The sequence below is a fragment of the Piliocolobus tephrosceles genome, chromosome 19 (assembly GCF_002776525.5).
Source record: "Piliocolobus tephrosceles isolate RC106 chromosome 19, ASM277652v3, whole genome shotgun sequence".
NCBI classification, from domain to species: domain Eukaryota; kingdom Metazoa; phylum Chordata; class Mammalia; order Primates; family Cercopithecidae; genus Piliocolobus; species Piliocolobus tephrosceles.
Window position 1 is genome coordinate 45,538,254 of NC_045452.1, and position 23,742 is coordinate 45,561,995.

At 40.8% G+C, this 23,742-nt stretch overlaps 2 protein-coding genes across 9 annotated transcripts in view; one reads left to right on the plus strand and one right to left on the minus strand.

The window, feature by feature from the left end:
• The window catches only part of SON (SON DNA binding protein), a 34,000-nt gene extending 28,785 nt beyond the window's left edge, over nt 1-5,215 (minus strand). For 5 of the 6 annotated variants that reach the window (XR_003309754.2, XR_003309753.2, XM_023190733.3 and 2 more), the window contains exons 1-2: nt 4,666-5,215; nt 1,446-1,612 (exon numbers count right to left, since the gene is read on the minus strand). Coding sequence is in view for 4 of the 6 variants with exons in the window: in XM_023190733.3 (XP_023046501.2) it covers nt 1,446-1,612; nt 4,666-4,742 (244 nt within the window). In the remaining 2 variants the exon portion in view is untranslated. The remainder of the gene's footprint in view (nt 1-1,445; nt 1,613-4,665) is intronic. The other variant, XM_026456035.1, reaches the window with a different exon arrangement.
• The window catches only part of GART (phosphoribosylglycinamide formyltransferase, phosphoribosylglycinamide synthetase, phosphoribosylaminoimidazole synthetase), a 39,891-nt gene continuing 20,464 nt past the window's right edge, over nt 4,316-23,742 (plus strand). The window contains exons 1-11 of one of the 3 annotated variants that reach the window (XM_023190791.3): nt 4,316-4,412; nt 8,719-8,904; nt 12,818-12,913; nt 13,702-13,876; nt 15,958-16,069; nt 16,859-16,927; nt 17,535-17,660; nt 19,373-19,460; nt 19,693-19,778; nt 19,962-20,130; nt 22,821-23,052. In XM_023190791.3, the coding sequence (XP_023046559.1) occupies nt 8,760-8,904; nt 12,818-12,913; nt 13,702-13,876; nt 15,958-16,069; nt 16,859-16,927; nt 17,535-17,660; nt 19,373-19,460; nt 19,693-19,778; nt 19,962-20,130; nt 22,821-23,052 (1,298 nt within the window). In that variant the 5' untranslated portion in view covers nt 4,316-4,412; nt 8,719-8,759. Of the gene's footprint in view, nt 4,413-4,969; nt 5,109-5,664; nt 5,758-8,718; nt 8,905-12,817; nt 12,914-13,701; nt 13,877-15,957; nt 16,070-16,858; nt 16,928-17,534; nt 17,661-19,372; nt 19,461-19,692; nt 19,779-19,961; nt 20,131-22,820; nt 23,053-23,742 lie in introns of those variants that run through there. The other 2 variants (XM_023190782.3, XM_023190793.2) reach the window with 2 other exon arrangements.

Genomic DNA, 23,742 nt, shown 5'->3' on the forward strand with positions numbered 1-23,742 from the left:
CACACGTGTTGTGTCTTCTAGAGTTAGAGGATAAAGTGAGTTAAAATATGCAAAGTACATCAAACAATGCCTGGCACAGAATAAGCTTTCAGCAAAGGTTAGTGACTGCTTCTATAGAGTATAAAAATATCTGAACAACAAATATAAAATATTCATAGAGAACTCAAATTTTACCTTATCATGCCTATGTCACATTCTAATAAAAATAACATTTCCCCCCAATACTATTCTAAAACCACTAATAAATAACTTTTTAAATGTTTCTATTTTAGAAAAGAATACTGATTTTAGACAGGAAATTCTTAGTCCTTAATTTATAATTTAAGGTCTGAATTTACATACCCTCTTAAAGAGATGGGAGTATTCAACTTCAACAACCAAATGAGATTTATTTACTCTAATGCCAATATCAAATTAGATAAATCTTAGGGATCCCAAAAAAAGCTCATCAGAAATCTGAGCCATTAAGACTACAGAAAAAAATAAATCAACAAATCAACACTTGACATAGGCCGAAGCAAAACTAATCATTTTCTATTGTTTCATAATACAAAATGTTAGCTAAGTTATACTTCAATCAAGGTTGTTAGAGCCATGAATCTAAGAATAGCTAAAGTCTGTGAGAGTCATGAACTTTATTTACTTTAGCACAGCTAAAGTTCCCCCCAAAAAAGAGAAGGACAAACCATATTACAAACTTGATTCCAGAACTAAATCAAGGTAATGACTGTTATTTTTGTGGCCAAATCCTTCATTTCTAAACATCAATTAATCAATTCCAAAAACGCTAAGTATTCAAGCAATGATTCCTCTTCATCCACTGCAGTGTAAGTGGGATGGATGTTTTTACACAATTGTTTAATAAAAATGCATACTCAAATTCCTGATACTAAGAAACTGAATCAAATAAACTGAAACTAAGTCAAAGATAAAAATTGTATTCTACCAGCAGAGCAAACAAGTACATCAATGTTTGTGTTTCAGTGGAAGCATGGAGAATTTAAACAAGAAAGTCTTCATTAAATCAATTTTTAAAAAGCTTAAATTTACTGAATTTTTTTTTTTGAGACGGAGTTTCAAAAAAAAATAAAAATCTCAGCTCACTGCAACCTTTGCCTCCTGGGTTCATGCAATTCTCCTGCCTCAGCTTCCAGTAGCTGGGATTACAGACACCCACCACCACACTCGGCTAATTTTTGTATTTTTAGTGGAGATGGGGGTTTCTCCATGTTGGCCAGGTTGGTCTCGAACTCCTAACCTCAGGTGATCCACCCACCTCAGCCTCCCAAAGAGCTGGGATTATAGGCATGAGCCATTGCACCCAGCCTGAAGTTTTTAATTTAATAAATATCTTAAATACTGAAGTCAAAAACTAATATTAACCTTCAAATTTCAAAAAAATCTTAAAAGAAAATTTTTGAGACAGTTAATTATCTCCAACTTACCTGGCTTATATCGTAGTTCTGTATCTAAGACCCCAGAAAGTACTTCCTCTATCTTCTGCACTATTTCTTCATTTGGTAGACTCCTGGCAGAGGCAGCTGCATCACCCGCCTGGTTTCCTTCAATGGGTGTATTTGTTTCACCATTCAGCTGGCCTTCATTCCTTCCACTTGACATGAAAAGTTATCGAAATTCATTAATATTTTGTTATACCATTAATTTAAAAAGTAATCCAATTAATTACAATAATCATGCTGTACTGACGGTCAGACGTTTTACCTTTTTCCTATTTTAGATATTCACCACTAATAATGCATCCTTAACAGGATCTACTTATATTTAGGACATTTCACTTTATACAATTAAAGTTTTCAGAACTATGAAAATTAAGAAAAACTCTTTAAAACAGGTTTCTAAGTACACTCTTATTTAAACAAAATAATTTCAGAAATCTAACTTTAGGCTTTTGGGTTGCCCACATATTTCTCTTAGGGGAGAAAAATTAATAAAGAGCCCAGTTATAAATCAAAAGAAAAACATGTGCCCTAACATTATGGTAGAAACCATGGCTACATTAAAGCCACACCTGTGCATAAATCACAATCACCATCAATAGTATCAAGGAACATAAAAGCTAGCCACAGGCACACTGAATAAAAAGGGTAACCTGTAACCTCTATGCAGGCTTACACTGTTACTGAAATGCCACTAAACTTAAAAAGGAAAATAATTTATGTAATTTTTACACAATTATCAAGAACCGTGGTTTAAAAAACTCACATAAAACAAGTGGCATTTATACCAACAGTAAAAGCATAGATGGCTTAACACATTTTCCATTCACAGGGCCAGAGAAATCCTTAAATAGGTTAAGAACATGTCATTCGCCCAGTAATTTTTACTATTTTTCTGTGAATTTGCAAAATTTTGAAAAATCAAATAATTTCAGCAACAGTTTGATTTTAACTTCAATTTTAGCTAAATGAAAGCATAAAACAATTATGCTCCACTACCTGATAAAAGTCTGAATGATGAAAAACCAAAAAAAATTCAGTAGTTACCTAAATGTTATTAAGGAATATCTGGTTTTCTAATACAATGAATTGTATAATTATAATAATGAACATTTGTTGACTATTAGCTACTGTCGTACTGTTCTACATTAACTCATTTAATCCTAACAAAACTCTAAGATCACCACTATTATTCTTTTATAAATGAAGAAACTTAGCTGAAGGTCACACAGCTACTAAGCGGTGAAGGTGGTACTCAAACCAGAGGCCATATTCTTACACACCATCTATAATAGAAGTTCGATAACTTGTTTTTAACTATCTGTCAGCCTCAATACTCTAATTTACATAAAAGCAGATGAGAAAAAAATAGCTCACTGAAATGACAAATAATCAAAAACTTGTTTGCAGACTGATAACGTATTGTGTGTTGCTTGAAGAGAAACTGCATATTCCTCTAGTAATAAAGTGCTTCGTCTAATATTATTTTTAGATATTCTTTTCTGTAGCACTTTATTTTACAATATTCCTAAGCACTTATACATAATTATGACAAATCTGAAAATCAGAAAATTATGGTTTCAAAAGTTAATCTACAAGGAAGTAATGATTTCATCTTAAAGCTACCAATTGTTAACTGCATTTACTGAAAAGCAATGAAAATTTCAAACCACCTAAATATGCAACAATATATTCCTACAATAGGATTCTATGCAGCCATGAAGAAGTCCAAAAGACAAAATGGGAAGGACAAACTTGTTCACAACGTATTAGATGGAAAAATGATCAATGTAAAACAAGATGATCACATATCACACAATACATGGGGGGGGGAATGACATAAGAATATCAATAATGTGAGTTTTTTATTTTCTCCTTTTTCATTTCTTCTAAATTCTCTGTAATAAAACACTCATTTTCTAAAGGAAAGACTAGCTTTTAAAAGTTACAAAAACACAGCTTGTTAAATTAAGCAAACAACTACTTAAAGCATCCAGCAAGACTTGTTAGGAAAATTATATTCTCTTAGCTTGGGTCTCTTCTCATCCTAAAACACTACTAGCAATATCACAGAAATTTAAAAAGCAATGTGAGTGGATCTATTTCCACTTAAAAAACAAGAGATTCTGCAAAAGTGATAATTCTAACAATAATACATCACTGCCCTAATAATCCTGTATTACTTTGGGTACTTACAACTGGTTTTCGGCCCATTTTCAAATTCACGTACTGCTCTTGCACTCAACTTTTAAAATACAATTAAAAACATTTGAACTCGGAACATTTACGTTTCAAGATCTCTTTTCTACCTCTGTACTTTAAAGAACTGAGTATCTTATACAAAGCAAATACCGAAAGACAACCGCTGAACATGATACACTATTTTCCTAACTAAACAACCATTTCCTTAACAATCTCTTCGCCTTCAAATTTTGTGAAGCCAAGCGCAAATTATGTAAAGTCTACCAGCAACGACAAAAATAGCGTGTCAACTGGGGCAGGGGTAGCAAGAAAATAACAGACCTACACACAAAGTCCACTTTCACTTGCTGTAATTAATCACTACCATTTCAAAGTCCCCTTCCATCGTCTTCTCGAGTATTTTAACAAAGTAGCAAATATTAGTCTGAGTTAGTTGTAATTGAAACATTTCACTATTATAACGGCTGAGAGACACTACAGGACACTAGGCCCAGAATAATCTTATTAATAGATCCAGACCCCCAAGCGCTCTAAAGCTCGCAATAATAAAGAGGATTTAAGATTACCCAAGAAACGGCCGTTAGAGACCCTTTCCGGTCACAGGCACCGGCCGGCAAAATCCGCGGAGGCGGAGAGGGGGAGGGGATACGCGGCGGCGGAGGAGGAGCTGAGGAAGGAACTAGGCCCGTCCCTGGCGGACAACCGGGCCTACGAGTAGCTAAACGGCAGGGGGGAACCAAACAAGGGAGAAGGGTGAGCATCTTAACTCGGTTCTAAAACAGGGAGTCTGGGGTTACCTCGGAAAAGGCGAAGTTCCTCGAGGGGAAAGGAAGGGAGCGGCTGGGGGGGCGGTTGGGGGGGGCCCGGAAAATGGATCCCAGGCCCAGGCGGGGCCCTAGCGGGGCCTGAGCCGAGGAACGACGGCGTCTCCGAAGAAAGATGCCAAAGAAGGCTAGGTGAGGCCCTAACGGTCCGCTGGGAGCAGAAGAATCTGGGAGGCGTTTACCTGGAAAGCTCCTGTTGAATTTCCCGGAATTTGCTGACCACGAAAGACCTAAAAATCTGCTCGATGTTGGTCGCCATGGCGTCCGCTCCGTTCTCTCAACTCCTCCTCGCTAGTCCTCCAGGCTCCCAGCATGCCTCGGGAGGAGGCGCAGCGGCCAATTCGGTCTCTCGCCTTTCTGATTGGCTCCAAAGGGAACGCCCGGTCCGGCCCGCTCCACCGAGGGTCCAATCAGTGAGCACGGCCCTGCTCTCCTCCGCTGTTTCTGAGCGGCTGGGGTAGAGGTGCTGACGTTTGCGCCGCGCACGACTATGTCCGCCATGTTAGTGTCTGACGCAGGCGCCATTACAGGAGCCGTCTCTCTTGAGGCGACTGTGTCCGCCCAAGTTGTCAGTACCCAGCAGTTTGGAAGCCTTAAGAGGCTTGCTAAGCGCCTGAGATTAAAGGTCAGGAGGAAGAAGAGCAAGAAGGGCAACCCAGTGTTTAACATAGGGCTTCCAGGCGCTCGCAGGTGGCGCCAAGTTCAGTTTCGATAGGGATATGCATCCGGGAGAAAATTTTTCAGCCCCCGCCCCCGCTGGGCTGCGAAAGAACTCGCTGTAGCCCTGTGTCTTCCCCCAGCGCTTCGTATAACCAGCCTCATTTTAGGCCGGATGTCCTAAGTGACCGGCATTCAAAGCCTGGTTTATTTTACTCTCATCAGGAGTCAGGCGTGTCACGAGATTTTTCCGCGGTAGCTGGTCAGCTCTAACTCGTGAGCGGCGCACAATTGGCTAAGAATGGGTTTAGCATTTTGGCGTTCCCCCTCGGAGCTCCTGGAAACACTGCGTGGCACCCCATACCACTGTCACATTATAAACGTGATAGGGCTTGGGTGTCTTGGCTGGGTAGCAGTCAGGCCGCGCCCAGAGCGGGAGGGAATCAGACTAGATTCTCGCCGCGGAGACCCAGGGCCGCGGGGACCAATGGGGCAAGGAAGCCGCTGCGGGGCGGGGCGGGGCGGTGAGGGGCGGTGCCGCGCTGGTCCAGCGCCGGTCCCAGTGGGCCCACTTCCGGCGAGCGGGTGAGCGGGAGCCAGGTGGCAGCCTGGTGTCGGTGCGTAAAGCCCCCTCAGCATTTACACAGAGCGCGCTTAGGCTTTGGTTTGGGGATTTAAGATCGGGAACTGAGTGAAACCGTAGAAACTGATTTGTGGAAATTTTCGTGTTGTTTGTAAATGCGGTGGGTAGGGGTTGGCCATGTGCTTTTCACTTGTTACTGTTAGGTGAAGTTTCTGTTTGCTCTTTTGCTCTTCCTGTTTTCTAAGATGTCAAGGCCTTTTTGTGTCTTTATGCATTTTTAGAACATAACCCTAAATTGGTGTACTTTGTCACATTTTCTCTTTATGCACCCGTTGTCTCTAACAGATTACTTGGTTAATTTTGTAATTGATTTCTGCTTTATTCTCCGTATCCTCCGATATGGCTTTATTTGCCTGTCTTATTCTCCTTATGTTACCCATTCTGATGAATGAGACCCAAGGTTAGTGAAGTCCCCCAGAGTCCCCTGCTAGTGTGGGGCAGGGTCTCTACCCAGGCCAAGGCGCTGTGTGTGACTCTGGAGCCCAGGCGTCCTCACTACTGGGTCGTAACGCTATTTTCATTAAACAGGAGAATTTTCCCACTCTACTGGTATATTCAAACTAAAGATGTAACATTTGCTCTAAATTTAAACATCTGTTTGTTTCTGGCCGGATGTGATATAATCCCAGCACTTGAGAGGCCAAGGTGGGTTGACCACTGGAGGTCAGGAGTTGGAGACCAGCCTGGCCAACATAGTGAAACCCCGTCGCTACTAAAAATACAAAAATTGGCCAGGCGTGGCGGCGCACGCCTGTAATCCCAGCTACTTGGTAGGCTGTGAGGCAGGAGAATCGCTTGAACTCGGGAGGCTGAGGTTGCAGTGAGCTGAGATCACGCCACTGCCCTCCAGCCTGGTCGACAGAGCGAGACTCTGTCTTAAAAATAAAAAATAAAAACTTTATTTCAGATACGCATGGGAAGTAAAATGTGTTTTCCCATTACACTAAAATAGCTTTTCCTTCCGAGACTGTAATTTAACGGAGTCTCACTCTGTCGCCCAGGCTGGAGTGCAGTGGCCGGATCTCGGTTCACTGCAAGCTCCGCCTCCTGGGTTCACGCCATTCTCCTGCCTCAGCCTCCCGAGTAGCTGGTACTACAGGCGCCCGCCACTGCGCCAGGCTAATTTTTTGTATTTTTTGTTAGTAGAGACGGGGTTTCACCGTGTTAGCCAGGATGGTCTCGATCTCCTGACCTCGTGATCCACCCGTCTCGGCCTCCCAAAGTGCTGGGATTACAGGTGTGAGCCACCGCGCCCAGCCCTTTTTTTAAATGATCCTCGTTTCACTTGAGAGAATCTGAAGCAAAATTGTTTCTGTTAGGCTCCACGCCCTCTTACCTGTGTGACCTCCAGCAAGTTATATACCTATCTGGGCCTCCTTGTCTTGTCTGCAAATTGGTGATAGTCATAGTATATCCCTCATAGGATTCTTTCATGACAAGCATTTTAAATAGTACCCCGCCCAAGGTAAGTGCTCAAAAAAATGTTAGTTTGATATATTGTCAGCTTACATTTTGCTTAAAATATGTAATCCCAACATCATCAAAAGAAGTTTTCAATTTTCTTTTTCTGTTACCAGTTTGCCTTGTGGTACGTAAATGTAACAAGTTAACATTTACTACTGCTGAGTGGTAGATTGTACTTATTTATAAATATCATTTCAGTTAATCTCCTAGGTTACACTGCTGTTGTATCCATCCTTCTAAGTCTCAGGTGCCAGAACTAAAGCGAAGTGAGTTATAAGTTGATTTTTGCCTTAGAGCTCTATCAATTTTCTAGCATATTGCACTATTTGAATTAGGAATCAGCAAACTATGGCCCCCATACCAAATCCTGCTGCTGCCTGCTTTTGTACAGCTCACCAGATATGAATGATTGAGAAAAAGAACAGGAAATAAATGAGGTTTTTGTGACGTGAAAATTTTATGAAATTCAAATTATAGTATCCATACATAAAGTTGTATTGAAAGCGAGTCATGCTTATTTGTTACAAACCTTTGATGGTTTCCTACTACTTAAAGTACTGATAGGCAACAGTGACCTCTGACCCACTGCCTGTTTATGGGTCAATTAAGTTTTTCTGGACATTGGCACATTGATTCATTTATGTATTATCTTTGGTTGCTTTTCCTGCTAAGGTGGCCGAGTCGGGTAGTTTTGACAGAACCATGTGGCCCTTTTTGTGTAAAGTTGCTTACCCGTTTTCAGTATATCCTTCAATTTATGATAATCTGATTATTGATAAGGTTTCAAAGTTTAAAAATTGATATTTTGTAATACATTTTGAGTCTAAAACGTGAAGATTCATTTCATAACTAAGGCATGATGATTATTAAATCTTTTTGAAGTGAAGCCCAGAGAAGGGAGATTATTACATAAGGAGCTGAGAGTCATCATTTGACTCCTTAACCTAGCTCTCTAGACCAGCCTGCCTTCTTTTTGAAATACCTCCCTTACCCTTGTGACCACAGTCATATTTCTCAAATTATCAATCCCAGTTTTTCAAAACTGAATCATTGGATGAAAATGTAATTTGTATGAGTACAAATGATTACTTAAATTATATTTACAAATCTGGATTTCTTCTTTTTTTTTTTTTTTTTTTGAGATGGAGTCTTGCTCTGTTGCCCAGGCTGGAGTGTAGTGGCATGATCCTGGTTCACTGCAATTTCTGCCTACTAGGTTCAAGCAATTCTGCCTCGGCCTCCTAAGTAGCTGGGATTACAGGCACCCGCCACCATGCCTGGCTAATTTTTATATTTTAGTAGAGATGAGGCTTTGCCATGTTGGCCAAGGGTGGTCTCAAACTCTTGACCTCAATGATCCACCCACCTCGGCCTCCCAAAGTGCTGGGGTTACAGGCATGAGCCCCCATGCCCATCCCTGGGTTTCTAAAATGTGCATCCTAAGATACCAACTGTGGTTTTCTTTCTGCAGGTTTCATTTTCCTTTGGAATTTCTGCTTTACAGACAGAGCAATGGCAGCCCGAGTACTTATAATTGGCAGTGGAGGAAGGGAACATACGCTGGCCTGGAAACTTGCACAGTCTCATCATGTCAAACAAGTGTTGGTTGCCCCAGGAAATGCAGGCACTGCTTGCTCTGAAAAGATTTCAAATACCGGTAATCATGTTTTAAAGTGGGGAGTAATTGTTATGATTTGTTATTAATGGTATACTGTCAACCATATCTATGCTTTATGATTATAAAGATAGGCCGGGCACAGTGGCTCACGCCTGTAATCCCAGCACTTTGGGAGGCCGAGACGGGTGGATCATGAGGTCAGGAGATCCAGACCATCCTGGCTAATACGGTGAAACCCCGTCTTTACTAAAAGTACAAAAAAATTAGCCGGGCGTGGTGGCGGCACCTGTAGTCCCAGCTACTCAGGAGGCTGAGGCAGGAGAATGGCCTGAACCCGGGGGCGGAGCTTGCAGTAAGCCGAGATCACGCCACTGCACTCCAGCCTGGGCGACAGAGCCAGACTCTGTCTCAAAAACTAAAATAAAATATAGATTGCTATACAGGGTTGAGTGCTTTCCTTGACCTTAAAATTTATTTGGTAATTTGAATGCTTGTCATATATTATAAATTTAAGGTAACTTATTGTTCAGAATATGGCATTTCCTTATTTTAAACTGTTTTAAACCTGATAAAACACATCCATTGGAAAAGTAATAAGTGCCTAATACAGATTAAAGGCATTTTTTATGTGTATTTTTGTAAATGAAAAGTTTAGTATTGCTGTTAAATACAACTTTCTGGCCATGTGCAGTGGCTCACACCTATAATCCCAGCGCTTTGGGAAGCCAAGGTAGAAGGATTTTTTGAGACCAACCTGGGCAACATAGTGAGACCCGATCTCTACAAAAAAAATACAAAAACTAGCCAGGCATGGTGGTGCCCATCTGTAGTGCCAGCTACTTCAGAGGCTGAGGTGGGAGGATTGCTTGCACCCAGGAGGTCAAGGCTGTAGTGAGCTGTGATCTTGCCACTACACTACAGCCAGAGCAACAGAGTAAGATGAGACCCTGTCTCAAAAAACAAAGTTTTTAACAGTTGTAACTCTGACAGATCTCAACCCTTATCTCTCTGTCTCTCTTTTTTTTTTTTTTTTTTTTTTTTTGAGACAGAGTCTCACTCTGTCACCCATACTGGAGTATAGTAGCATGATCTCAGCTCACTGCAACCTCTGGCTCCTGAGTTCAAGCAATTCTTCTGCCTCAGTCTCCCAAGTAGTTGGCATGTGCCTCCACACCTGGCTGATTTTTTGTGTTTTTGGTAGAGACTGGGTTTCACTATGTTGGTCAGGCTGGTCTCCAACTCCTGACCTCAGGTGATCTGCCGGCCTCGGCCTCCCAAAGTGCTGGGATTACAGGCGTGAGCCACCGTGCCCGGCCTCCACCCTTATCTCTTAATTGACAAAAATGAAAAAATGGTCAGTTCATATCCTACATTAAGCTTGTCAGTGGCTTCAGAAACTCCTCAGTACTCTAATAATACTTAGAATAAAACTCAAACTCCTTTCCATGCCTTACAAAGCCCTTTGCGCAGTCTGTCTTCCGCCTGCTCTTCCAGCCTAATCTTTTATATCCCTTTTTCTCTTTTCACTGTACCCTATCAATGCTGTCCTACCAGGTTCCCAAGCAGAAGCTTGCTGCCTTGGACTTTATATTTGTTCCCACCCTTTACCATGACTGTCTCATTATTCAGAGTTCCACTAAAATGTTAGCCTCCTTAATTATCTCTCTCCTACAGTTTCTTACTAAAAGCAAGTGTCCATCCCCATTTCATTTGTTTATGATCATGAATGTCTGTGTTTGTTTTTACCTCACTATTGTCTGTCTCCTATGTTCTTTTCCCCCACTAGAATATAATCTCTAGAATGTAAGCTCCATGAGGGCAAGGAACTTGTCTGTCTTGTTTTGCATGGTGTACACAGTGCTTAGTTCCCTATGTGGCACATAATATTTATGGAAAGAAGAGCATGGACCCAGCAAGCCACAAACTGGGAGAGGATAGTGGCATGTATATAAGACCAAAAAGAATAAGAAAAAGACAAATTAGAAAATACCTCCTTTTCTGGGATCTTAGTTCTAGGGGTGAGGTATTATATCTGTTTATTAGAGAATTGGGACAGTTTATGTGCAATTGAGGTCATATAGGCCAGCCCATCAAAATCTCTTAAGATTGTCATGAGACTACTACAAGTAGTCTTGTAAGACTACTAAGACACCTCTTCCTCTTGTTGCCCTCTTCTATACTGATATAGTTGACCCTGCTCAGCCTAGTTGTGTTCAGGACCACTACTCCAAAGGGCATAGTACTCCATCCTAATCACATTCAGGCAGTTGCTACAGATTGAGGACCCTACCTTTTCTGGACTTGGACCCTCTACAATACTCACCAGCCTATCCACAATTTCACTTTCCACAGTTTCAGTTACCCACAGTCAGCTGTAGTCCAAAAATATTCAATGGAAAATTTCAGAAATAATTCATAAATTTTACATTGCACACCAGTCTAGCATAGCATGATGAAATTTTGTGCTATCCAACCTGATAGGTGAATCTTGTTGTCCAGCATATCCATGTTGTTACTTAGTCACCCTGTTGGTTATCAGATTGACTATCATGTTACCTCAGTGCATGTGCTCAGGTAACCCTGTTTTACTTAATAATGGCTCCAAAGCTGATGCTGGCATATAGTTATAATTGTTCTATTTTAGTATTAGTGATAGTTAATCTCTTACTGTGCCTAATTTGTAAATTAAACTTTATCATAGGTATTTATGTATAGGAAAAAACATACTATATATAGGGTTGAGCACTGTGGTTTCAGGCATCCACTGGGGTCTTAGAATGTGTCCTCCAAGGATAAGGAGGGACAACTGTACATCACAAATATCACTTCTTGCACTCTACCAATGGCAGAGTGTTTGCAGACTTCAGCTGACTTAACGAATGGTGGTCCAGATGCAGTAAAGCAGGAGAGCACCTATGGAGCCAAATGATGTTCAGTTGTGGTTGATTCTATCGCTAGTTACTTAGAAGTCCATAGAGGAAAATTTATCTGACTTGTAGGTTGGAAAACAGAGGTTCCTCTTAAAAGCGTCGTTGAGTTCTTAGCTTAAACAGCTGTGCCCCAAAGAGATCCCTCCTGTCTCAACCCGAAATAGCCTCTCAATTCTCTCCATATCAGATTTGCTTAATTTGTTCATATTTGCTATTCTTTTGTTTGTATATTTATTACCCAGCATTCCTACAGTGGATTGTAAACATGTTAAGTATAGGGACCTTGCTTGTGTTGACATCTTTTTTTTTTTTTTTTTTTTTTGAGACGGAGTTTCACTCTTGTTAACCAGGCTGGAGTGCAATGGCGTGATCTCGGCTCACTGCAGCCTCCGCCTCCCTGGTTCAAGTGATTCTCCTGTCACAGCCTCCTGAGTAGTTGGGATTACAGGCACATGCCACCACTCCCAGCTACTTTTTGTGTTTTTAGTAGAGATGGGGTTTCATCATGTTGTTCAGGCTGGTCTCAAACTCCTGACCTCAGGTGAGCCACCCACCTCAGCCTCCCAAAGTGCTGGGATTACAGGCGTGAGCCACGCACCCAGCCGTGTTGACATCTTAATACCAGTGTTGAGGACAGTACCTAGCACATAGTGGATTTTCAGTACAATTGAATGATTGACATTAGAAGACCAGTTTCTGAATATATCTTATGGTATGTTTTTTGTTTAATACATGATCAATATTAGTGACATGAACAATATCATGGAGATGGTACTTTATGGCTCTTTTGGGAAGTTTATTGGTGTTTTCATCTGTCTACAATGAGAACTGAGAACTGAGCTTTGTTGGTTAGCCTAATGCATTCTCGTCTGAATTTCAAATGTTGAAACTGTCATCTCTGCCATTATAAGAAAACCAACAGATAACAAGCATACAAAATTACAGAACTTTTGTTTTTAGTGAGACTCTTAGTTTACTTAAGAGGAATGTTTTTGTAAATGCAGTGTGTTTTCTGTTTACAGCCATCTCAATCAGTGACCACATTGCTCTTGCTCAATTCTGCAAAGAGGAGAAAATTGAATTCGTGGTTGTTGGACCAGAAGCACCTCTGGCTGCTGGTAAAGTTTGTTTCTGTTTATTGTTACAGTATATTCAGTGCAAACAGGAGCTTAGGGATCATCTAATCCAATTTAGTTTGCAGATGAGAATTTGTAATATTATATTGGAAAAAGAACTTTCACTCTCGAAATTTATGGAGTCTAGGCCGGGCGCGGTGGCTCAACCCTGTAATCCCAGCACTTTGGGAGGCCGAGACGGGCGGATCACGAGGTCAGGAGATCGAGACCATCTTGGCTAACATGGTGAAACCCCGTCTCTACTAAAAAATAGAAAAAACTAGCCGGGCGAGGTGGCGGGCACCTGTAGTCCCAGCTACTCGGGAGGTTGAGGCAGGAGAATGGCGTAAACCCGGGAGGCGGAGCTTGCAGTGAGCTGAGATCCGGCCACTGTACTCCAGCCTGGGCGACAGAGCAAGACTCCGTCTCAAAAAAAAAAAAAAGAAAGAAATTTATGGAGTCTAGATTTTTTTTCCCAAGCATCAATTATATGATGAGTTAGAGACCAAATTTGCAGCCATGGAAAACATTTTATATGTCTTTATTCTACTGTATTCTGGTGTGTGTTTAATAATCCACATATGCAAATATAACAACTTTTGATAGATTTGAATAACATGTTAGTAGCATTTTATGTCTGTCCAGTAGACAACATGAAAAAGTTAGTTATCCTCTGCCACCAGTCATCTGCCTTGTCTAGATGTAGATATAGTCTGATACTAATTCATCTTCAGGCTGAAAAGTTGCTGGGGAGACCTTGGTTCACCTAAGGCTACTGTTTTCATCCATAGGGATTGTTGGGAACCTGACGTCTGCAGGAGTGCGATGCTTTGGCCCAACAGCAGAAGCGGCTCAGTTAGAGTCCAGCAAAAGGTTTGCCAAAGAGTTTATGGACAGACATAGAATCCCAACTGCTCAATGGAAGGCTTTCACCAAACCTGAAGAGGCCTGCAGCTTCATTATGAGGTAAGTAAATGGTTGCCTGTGAAGGACAGTTGTTTAGTTGTGATATTTAAATACACAGGTCAATGGCCAGGTGCAGTAGCTCACCTGTAATCCCAGAACTTTGGGAGGCCGAGGCAGGTGAATCACTTGAGCTCAGGAGTTAGAGACCAACCTGGGTAACGTGGTGAAACCCTGTCTCTACAAAAAATACAGAAAAAAAAAATAGCCAGGCATGGTGGTGTGCTCCTGTAGTCCCAGCTACTCTAAAGGCCAAAGTGGGAGGATTACTTCAACCCAGGAGGCGGAGGCTGCACTGAGCCAAGATTGTGCCACTCCACTGCAGCCTGGGTGACAGAGTGAGACCCTGTCTCAAAAAAATTAAATAGGCCGGGCGCGGTGGCTCAAGCCTGTAATCCCAGCACTTTGGGAGGCCGAGACGGGCGGATCACGAGGTCAGGAGATCGAGACCATCTTGGCTAACATGGTGAAACCCCGTCTCTACTAAAAAATAGAAAAAACTAGCCGGGCGAGGTGGCGGGCGCCTGTAGTCCCAGCTACTCAGGAGGCTGAGGCAGGAGAATGGCCTAAACCCGGGAGGCGGAGTTTGCAGTGAGCTGATATCTGGCCACTGCACTCCAGCCTGGGCGACAGAGCGAGACTCCCTCTCAAAAAAAAAAAAAAAAAAAAAAAAAAATTAAATAAATATACAGGTTACTTCTGTGTTGAAAATGTAATGCTAGGTCCTTAGGCTGTCACAAGATTATGGTAAAATAATTATGGAAAAAGTTTTCTCAATAAATATTATGTGGGTTGTCTTTTTCCAGAACCAAAATAAAACAGGATTCTATGCATATAGAGTTTATACAATCTTGTGGCCTTGCAGGAAGGTGACATTTTTAATAAAATCTGAGTAGCTCCTCGGGGGGTAAAATACACTTGGTTCTGCAGTTTTGCTCTCTTTTCACAGCCATGTTTTTGGTTTTTGGGTTCCTGCCCCCACTACCCCCCCAGTCTGAGACGGGGTCTGTTTCTGTCACCCAGGCTGGAGTGCAGTGGTGTGATCTTGGCTCACTGCGACCTCTGCCTCCGGGACTCAAGCAATCCTCCCACCTCAGTCTCACAAGTAGCTGGGACAATGGGTAGACACTACCACTCCCAGCTAGTTTTTGCATTTTTTGTAGAAGGCTGAGTTTTACCATGTTGCCCAGGCTGGTCTCAAACTCTTGAGCTCAAGAGATCCACGTCCCTCTGCCTCCCAAAGTGCTGGGATTACAGGCGTGAGCCATAACACTAGGCCTCATAGCCAGATTGACAAACACGGTGGCATCTTAAAACATAAAGAACACTGATTTTTTTTTATCATAAATAATTAACCAGAGTGAGTAATCATCACTTGGTCATCTGCCACCACTATTGCAATTTTATATTTCAAAATTAGGCATCCTTTGTTCTCTACTATGTGGAAAGCATTGAGCAATTAATGAGTGTTAGTAGACACATGCCTTTGCCCTTTTTTTGTTGACATTTCTGCTACCTGGTATGTTTTCCTTTCAGTTGTATCAGTTTCATTTTTTTTCATTCATATTCTACAGAGTTTCTTAAACACTGAATATTATCATTTCCTAGTAGCCAGATATCTTGAGCAAGTAAGTTTTGTTACTTACTTTGGGTAAGTCTCCTTCCAGACCCCCAGGCCCACTTGATAATTTAGTATGTGTACTCCCAGAAATGGTCTGTGTATGCTTATTGTTGTTATATAGCTGCATTTTCTACTTGAATGAGAGTACTGTTTGCTACTTTGTATCTTAGAGAGTATACCATATGTACTCTATACATCTATTCTTCAAAGATAATGCCTATATAATCTCACGATAAATGAAAAAAGCAAAGTTATAGATACTGTATGATTGCAACAATAAAGGAATATGTAGGGGAAAAACATCCTGGTGGGAAGTACATCAAAATGTGTTGGAATGATAAGTAATTTTTTTCATTCTGCTTTTCAGTCATTGCTATAGCATATCGTTACAAAATCCCACAGCATTTTAAAATCTTGAGTTGTAATAGTTTGTTGGATGTTGAAGATTACTCTGTCTTTACAGTGCAGACTTCCCTGCTTTGGTTGTGAAGGCCAGTGGTCTTGCGGCTGGAAAAGGGGTGATTGTTGCAAAGAGCAAAGAAGAGGCCTGCAAAGCTGTACAAGAGATCATGCAGGTAGGCTGAGTCTTCTGAAAAAATTTACCTTTCTATTCATACTGAATAAATACCCTTTTAAGTTTAAAAAATGTTCCTCACAATGAGGAAAATCTGTTTTGCAAACACATGGGTAAGTTATTTTTTATAATTCCATATGTTATAATCCACCTCTATTAAATAGTTATTACAGATTTACATGGTAAACTAAACCATGATTGTATTATTTTGAAGTAAATTGTAACATCCTTTGTTGTCTGCCACTGAAAGAAAATCCTCAGACTCTAGAACATACAAATAAATTATCAAGCCATCCATGAGGACGAAAGTATTTGTCCCATGTGTCCCGGGTCTAAGAGAAGTAAATTAATGAATGAATATGCTTTGTCTTTCGTGATCAATCTTTGTTGTTGTGGGTTTTCTGTCCTTGTAGAAATCTACTTTCACAGGCATTCTTTAGTATAGTTATTACAGCCAAACATGTATAATTATAATCGGAAGTGAGGATTAAGTGGTGATAATGAAAACATCTGTTTTTCCCATACGTTATTTGAAACTGGATCACCAAATCTTCAGGAGAATATTAGAGATATGTTTCATCTGTACCAATGTTTGCTGCACTATTGCCACATTAAAAATAGGAAACATTTATATGTTCCCTTTGAGTCTTTCTGAAAGGGAAAGAAAAATTGCAGTACTCACTGGTTCATAATACAAATGCTGGATAATGCTAAAAGTCAACTAAGTAAATACTGAAAACTTACCAAACCTCTTTTTTTTTTTAAAAAAAAAAAAAAAACTTACAATCAGGAGAAAGCCTTTGGGGCAGCTGGAGAAACAATTGTCATTGAAGAACTTCTTGATGGAGAAGAGGTGTCTGTATGTATATCCATCTTTTCGGCTTCTGTAGTGTATAAGAAGCTGTCATCTGACCTATGTACCCAGAAAAGACTTGATATACTCTGATTGCTTCATCTAGAAACGTAAACCCAGCAGTTACAAAGGAATTTGTATACCTTTATTGTTGGGGGGTGCAAATGAAAAAAGAATTGATCCTCTGTTAGTCATCCCTAGTGTGTTAGTGGGGGCACTTGGACTTATATCACACGTTATTGAGGTTCTGAATTAATTCAAACATTCATGCTTTTTCTTTCACATACAGTTTATTGCAAAAAAAATAAAGTCACCTCAAACCAAGTTTCAATGCCTGGAAACTTAAATTGGGGAAAAGGTTGAAATCTTTTACTTTGCGAGTAGCTTGGTTTTTTTCTAACTTACCTAAAAAATTACAAATCCTTCAGAAGTTGAGTACCTTGTGATTCTTGATGTATGTAGCTTAATGTTATTGATGTTTCAGTTCATTTTTCTGAAAAAAAAAAAGAAACTTTTCCTCAAAGAACTAAGGGACATATAGTTTGCCTTACTGAATTTCTTTTTTTACTTTTTCACAGTTAACATAAATGGACTAATTTTGTTTTCTTTATAGTGTCTGTGCTTCACTGATGGCAAGACTGTGGCCCCCATGCCCCCCGCACAGGACCATAAGCGATTACTGGAGGGAGATGGCGGCCCTAACACAGGGGGAATGGGAGCCTATTGTCCGGCCCCTCAGGTACTTCCTGAAGACTCTGCTGAAGTCTTGTAGTAGTTTGGTTTTCTCAGAGAACTCTTAGATGATACTTTATATTTTGTTTTGTTTTCTGTTTGTTTGTTGCTATAAATTGTTACTAATCAGCAATTAAATGAAGAGTATCTTTTCTGGTCTCTAAAACTAACTTTTCCTAAAAGCCTTTTTTGAAGAACCAAAATAAACCAATCTATAATATGGATTGAATAGATCCTCCTATTCCCTCCTCTCTACACCCAATTTTTAACACATGGGAGCCTGTTGTGGTCTTGGATTCATCTTTGGATATCCGTAGTTCAGCACAAAAGTGTTGTCTGTGTGTATCTGTGTGTGTGTGATATGAATCGAGAACCAAGTCAGATCAGAATTTGTTCTGATCTTTCTACTTCATAACAGAAAACACGTTTCCAAACAATTTCTGCACAGTTTTTGTTTTTGTTTTTTGAGACGGAGTCTTGCTCTGTCACCAGGCTGGAGTGCAATGGAGAGATCGTGGATCACTACACCCTCTACCTCCCGGATTCAAGCAATTCTCCTGCCTCAGCCTCCCAAGTAGCTGGGACTACAGGCGCGCACCACCATGCCAGGCTAATTTTTGTATTTTTATAGTAAAGGTGGGGTTGCACCATGTTGGCCAGTGTATGGTCTCGATCTCTTGACCTTGTGATCTGCCTGCCTCGGCCTCCCAAAGTGCTGAGATTACAGGTGTGAGCCACCACACCTGACCTTCTACACAGTTTTTATTAGGAATTTGTGGTGTTGGCATATATTACCAGTAGGTTAGCAATCCAGAAACTCATCCATTCTTTTCATTGATGATAGTCATAATTGTTTGTGCTAATATAGTGCCCCTTTACATATTTTTCTTGCTTAAAAGATTAAAAATAGGCTGGGCATGGTGGCTCACACCTGTAATCCCAGCACTTTGGGGGGCCGAGGCGGGTGGATCACCTGAGGTCGGGAGTTTGAGACCAGCCTGACCAACATAGAGTAACCCCATCTCTACTGAAATACAGAAATTAGCCGGGCACAGTGGCAAATGCCTATAGTCCCAGCTACTCGGGAGGCTAAGGCAGGAGAATCACTTGAACCCGGGAGGCAGAGGTTGTGGTGAGCCAAGATTGCGCCATTGCACTCCAACCTGGACAACAAGAGCAAAACTCCACTACAAAAAAAAAGAAAGATTAAAAATAAACTTCATATTTTTTTAGAGACTGCGTAAGTGTAGGTCAGCCAGGCATGGTGGTTCACACCTATAATCCCAACACTTGTATTAAAACTACCATTTGGTAATAGTGGATTCTAGGAACTATCTCTGGGTCTAATTTTTACAATTATATTCATAAGTCCAGATTCTTACCTATATAGGCTTATAAAATATGCAGCGTATACTGGGAAGGATACAAAGAAGCCTTAGGGTAGGAGAGAACTTCTTTCATTTCTGTTATGTTTTGGGAAATTATTTTTCGCTAGTTCTTTTAAAGGGGTGTGTTCTTGAAAATCATAAAGCTAAAATACCTACTTGATGTCATTGTAAAGGTTGAGAAAGTTTAAATTTTTCAAGTTCAAAGTGCTCAACCTGTTTCAGGTAGTAAAAAAATGAGTTATCCTCATCATCCCCTTCTGTTGTCCCATGTAATACCTCTTAGACACTTTAAGTTACCTGTTACATTTAAGTGTTTCTGCATGTTCTCCAGGTTTCTAATGATCTATTACTAAAAATTAAAGATACTGTTCTTCAGAGGACAGTGGATGGCATGCAGCAAGAGGGTACTCCATATACAGGTAGGCCCACTCACGTTACTATGGAAGCCACCTATAGAGTAACTTTCCACTTTTGATAAAACTTATTTTCCATTCTCTTTTTTTCACCAGTTTTTAATGGACCATTTTTTTAATGTTTATGATTTTTCCAAAACTTTGATTATTAGAAGTTTATGTAGTAGATTTTATATTTGTAATACAGTGTCTTCATTATAGATTTTCTTTCTCTCTCTTTTTTTTTTTTTTAATGAAGGTATTCTCTATGCTGGAATAATGCTGACCAAGGATGGCCCAAAAGTTCTAGAGTTTAATTGCCGTTTTGGTGATCCAGAGTGCCAAGTGGGTAAAAATACCAAAGTATTACTTAGTAGAAGATATGTGTTATTTTAATCTTGGAATTTGTCAGCCTGGAAGTAATTACCTTTGGGAAGTTCGTGCAAGTTCTCCTAGTACCCCAGTGAATAAAATGTTTAAGGAAAACTAAAGTTGATCTCACCTGCCATGTGGATTATGTTTTTCTAGGTAATCCTCCCACTTCTTAAAAGTGATCTTTATGAAGTGATTCAGTCCATCTTAGATGGACTGCTCTGCACATCTCTGCCTGTTTGGCTAGAAAACCACACCGCCCTAACTGTTGTCATGGCAAGTAAAGGTTATCCTGGAGAGTACACCAAGGGTGTAGAGATAACAGGTGAGTGTCAGGGAGCAAGAGGCTGGAGTACAACGTGACAAGTGCCAGCGCCACAGCAGACTTCCCTCCCACACTAAGGCTTGCTCTTGATAGGAGTGTGAAGCCTTCAGAAACCTTTCAGAGGGTCCTAACCTAACCACGTTGCTTATTGGATATGTGTGTTCAAATATCCACAATTACTATATTCAAAGAACCGTTGATTTCCCTTCCTGTGCAAGGAAGACATAAGTGGCAGAACCATATCACCAGATTGTCACCCAGTGCAGCCTTCCACCTGCCTAGAGCCAGTGTAATAATGAGATTCTCTGAGAGTCAGAGGGACATTAGTGCAAAGTATATCAATAAGATACATTTTAGAGATGAGGACTCTGAATTATCACAAATGCATACAGTCTTGTGTGGTTTGACACCCAGTTTACAGTGCATCCCATAGTCACTTGGATGGTAAAATTCCTTTTTTTTTTGAGATGGACTCTAGCTCTGTCACCCAGGCTGGAGTGCAGTGGTACGCTCTCGGCTCACTGTAACCTCCCCTTTGGTTCAAGTGATTCTTCTGGCTCAGCCTCCCAAGTAACTGGATTACAGGTGTGCACCACCAGGCCCAGCTAATTTCTGTATTTTTAGTAGAGATGGGGTTTCACCATGTTGGCCCAGCTGGTCTTGAACTCCTGACCTCAAGTGATCCGCTCACCTCATCCTCCCAAAGTGTTGGGATTACAGGCGTAAGCCACCATGCCCAGCCTCCAATAGTGTATTTAATTCAACAACCCCATAAACTGTCTTGCCCAGACACCAAGTCCATTGCCTTATGAATCCCACGCATGGCAGCTAGGCAGTTAGGAACTGATTGCTTTTGAATATGGACAAAGAAAGAAATGGGCCAGAACCAAGATCCCTTGCATTGGTGAAATTTCCCTAAGATTGAAATAACAAGTGTGTAATAGTTCTACCAGAGCAATATTGAGTTTTACTGATACTGGCAGGCAGAGTAGCCATTCAGAATCACTAAATGGCTTTGTGTTGTAAAAACACTCACGGAAGATTTATATTAACAAACTACCAAATAGGACGCTGAGAAGAGAAATAGAGATGGAAAAAGAAGACCACCGGGAGATAAAAGAATGTTTTTCTAAAAATTAAGAAAAAGTGTTATCTTTATATAAACTGTCCCCTTTGGCCACTTTAGAATTTAGAATACATAGTCTAATAATGTTTTAAGTATAAAGCTGTATCTGAGAGCTTAAAATAATTCAAAATACAATGAAGCGGTAGGAATTTGGGACTGACCCCAAAACTTAAGCCGAGTTTGTCTTAAAATGGTACAAGTGTTATATTACTGAAAAGATTACTTATGTTTTGCATTTTACTGATCATATTGGTTATATTGAAAAGAAAGAAACTTAAGTCTTATGGTCTGGTTAAAAAAAAAATCGAAAAAGAAAAAAGAAGCAGCTTTAATTGAATAACTGTGATGAAAACAAGTTCCTTTACAGGCCAGGCACTGTGGCTCACACCTATAATCCTAGCACTTCAGGAGGCTGAAGCGGGCAGATCACTTGAGGTCAGGAGTTCGAGACCAGCGTGGCCAACAATGGTGAAACCCTGTCTCTACTAAAAATACAAAAACAATTAGCCAAGTGTAGTGGTGCATGCATGTAATCCTAGCTACTGAGGAGGCTGAGGTGAGAGGATGGCTTGAACCCAGAAGGTAGAGGTTGCAGTGAGCTGAGATCGCACCACTGCACACTCCAGCCTGGGTGACAGAGCGTCTCTCTCAAAAAGAAAAGGAAGTTCTCTTACTCTTAAGGAAAAGATTAATGTGATCAGATGCAGGATTTTTCTTTCTTTCCTCATTAAACAATTGCTTTTATAATGAGATTTATGATAACACAAGAATTTAGGTTGTCATCCTAAAATAGCAGACAGTTCTTAGGAGAAAGATCTATTTACTATTATATTGCATTGAGACCTGTCAGGGCCAGGCACAGTGGCTCACACCTATAATCCCAGCACTTTGGGAGGCCAAGGCGGGCAGATCAGAAGGTCAAAAGATTGAGACCATCCTGGCCAACATTTTGAAACCTCGTCTCTACTAAAAATACAAAAAGTACCTGGGCACGGTGGTGCACGCCTGTAGTCCCAGCTACTCATGAGGCTGAGGAAGAATTGCTTGAACCCAGGAGGCAGAGGTTTGCAGTGAGATCGCGCCACTGCACTCAACAGAATGACACTCAGTCTCAAAAAATAAAAGAAGACCTGTCTGATAGGGAAGATTCTTTTAAGTGAGATAAAGATCTTTAATTTTTAATTTTTATGTATTTATTTATTTTGAGACAGGGTCTCACTCTGTTGCTGGGTTTGGAGCAGTGGTGCGATCACACCTCACTGCAGCCTCAAATTCCCAAATTCAAGTGATCCACCTCAGCCAGTGTGTGCCACCACACTTGGCTATTATGTATGTATGTATGTATGTAGAGGCGAGGTCTTGCTCTGTTGCCCAGGCTGGTCTCGAACTCATGGACTCAAGCAATCTTTGCCTCAGCCTCCCAAAGTGCTGGGATTAGAGGCCTGAGCCACCGTACCTAGCCAAGTTTTAGAAAAGAGAAAAAACTTGTGGAAATTATAAATCACTTCACAGTGTGAAATACTGTTGCTATTTCAAATCATATGTCAAATATGCTCTCTTCTAGGGTTTTCTGAGGCTCAAGCTCTAGGACTGGAGGTGTTCCACGCAGGCACTGCCCTTAAAAATGGCAAAGTAGTAACTCATGGGGGTAGAGTTCTTGCAGTCACAGCCATCCGGGAAAATCTCAATTCAGCTCTCCAGGAAGCCAAGAAAGGACTAGCGGCTATAAAGTTTGAGGGAGCAATTTATAGGAAAGACATCGGCTTTCGTGCCATAGCTTTCCTCCAGCAGCCCAGGTAAAACTAAGCAAGTTAGCTGTAGTGCCATTTCAGAAAGTGGCCTAAATGGCTATGTAGAACACTTCATTGACTGTATAATAAGTCATTCAGTATTCTTTTCTCTCTATGGGACTGATACAGTCTTGGTTTGTATTTTGTTTGAATCAAAACTGGTTACAGCAATATTCAAATTAAATGGGAAAAACTTCATGATAGCTTAAGTTTGGAAAGTTTAGCAAAATCACAGTGGTACTGATTTTTACTTATTTTGTATTTTTTAATTTTTTTTAAATTTTTTGAGACAGGGTCTCCCTCTGTCGCCCAAGTTCTCATGCCTCAGCCTCCCAAGTAGCTGGGACTGCAGGCGCAGGCCACCACACCTGGCTGATTTTTTTGTAGTTTTTGTAGAGATGGGGTTTCACCATGCTGCCAAGGCTAGTCTCAAACTCCTGGGCTCAAATGATCCTTCTGCTTTGGCCTCCCAAAATGCTGGGATTATAGGCATGAGCCACTGCACTTGGCCTGATACTGATGTTTATTCCTTGCTTTATCACATAGTATTGTATTTGAAACATAGTTCATGGTTTTATCAAAGAACTCAGGATGAGAATATTGGTCATCTAACTTCGTAATTTGATTTGATTATACTATAAATTTTGACAGTCTCATTTTATCACTGTGTTTGTATCTGTTACTAAAATGTATTTT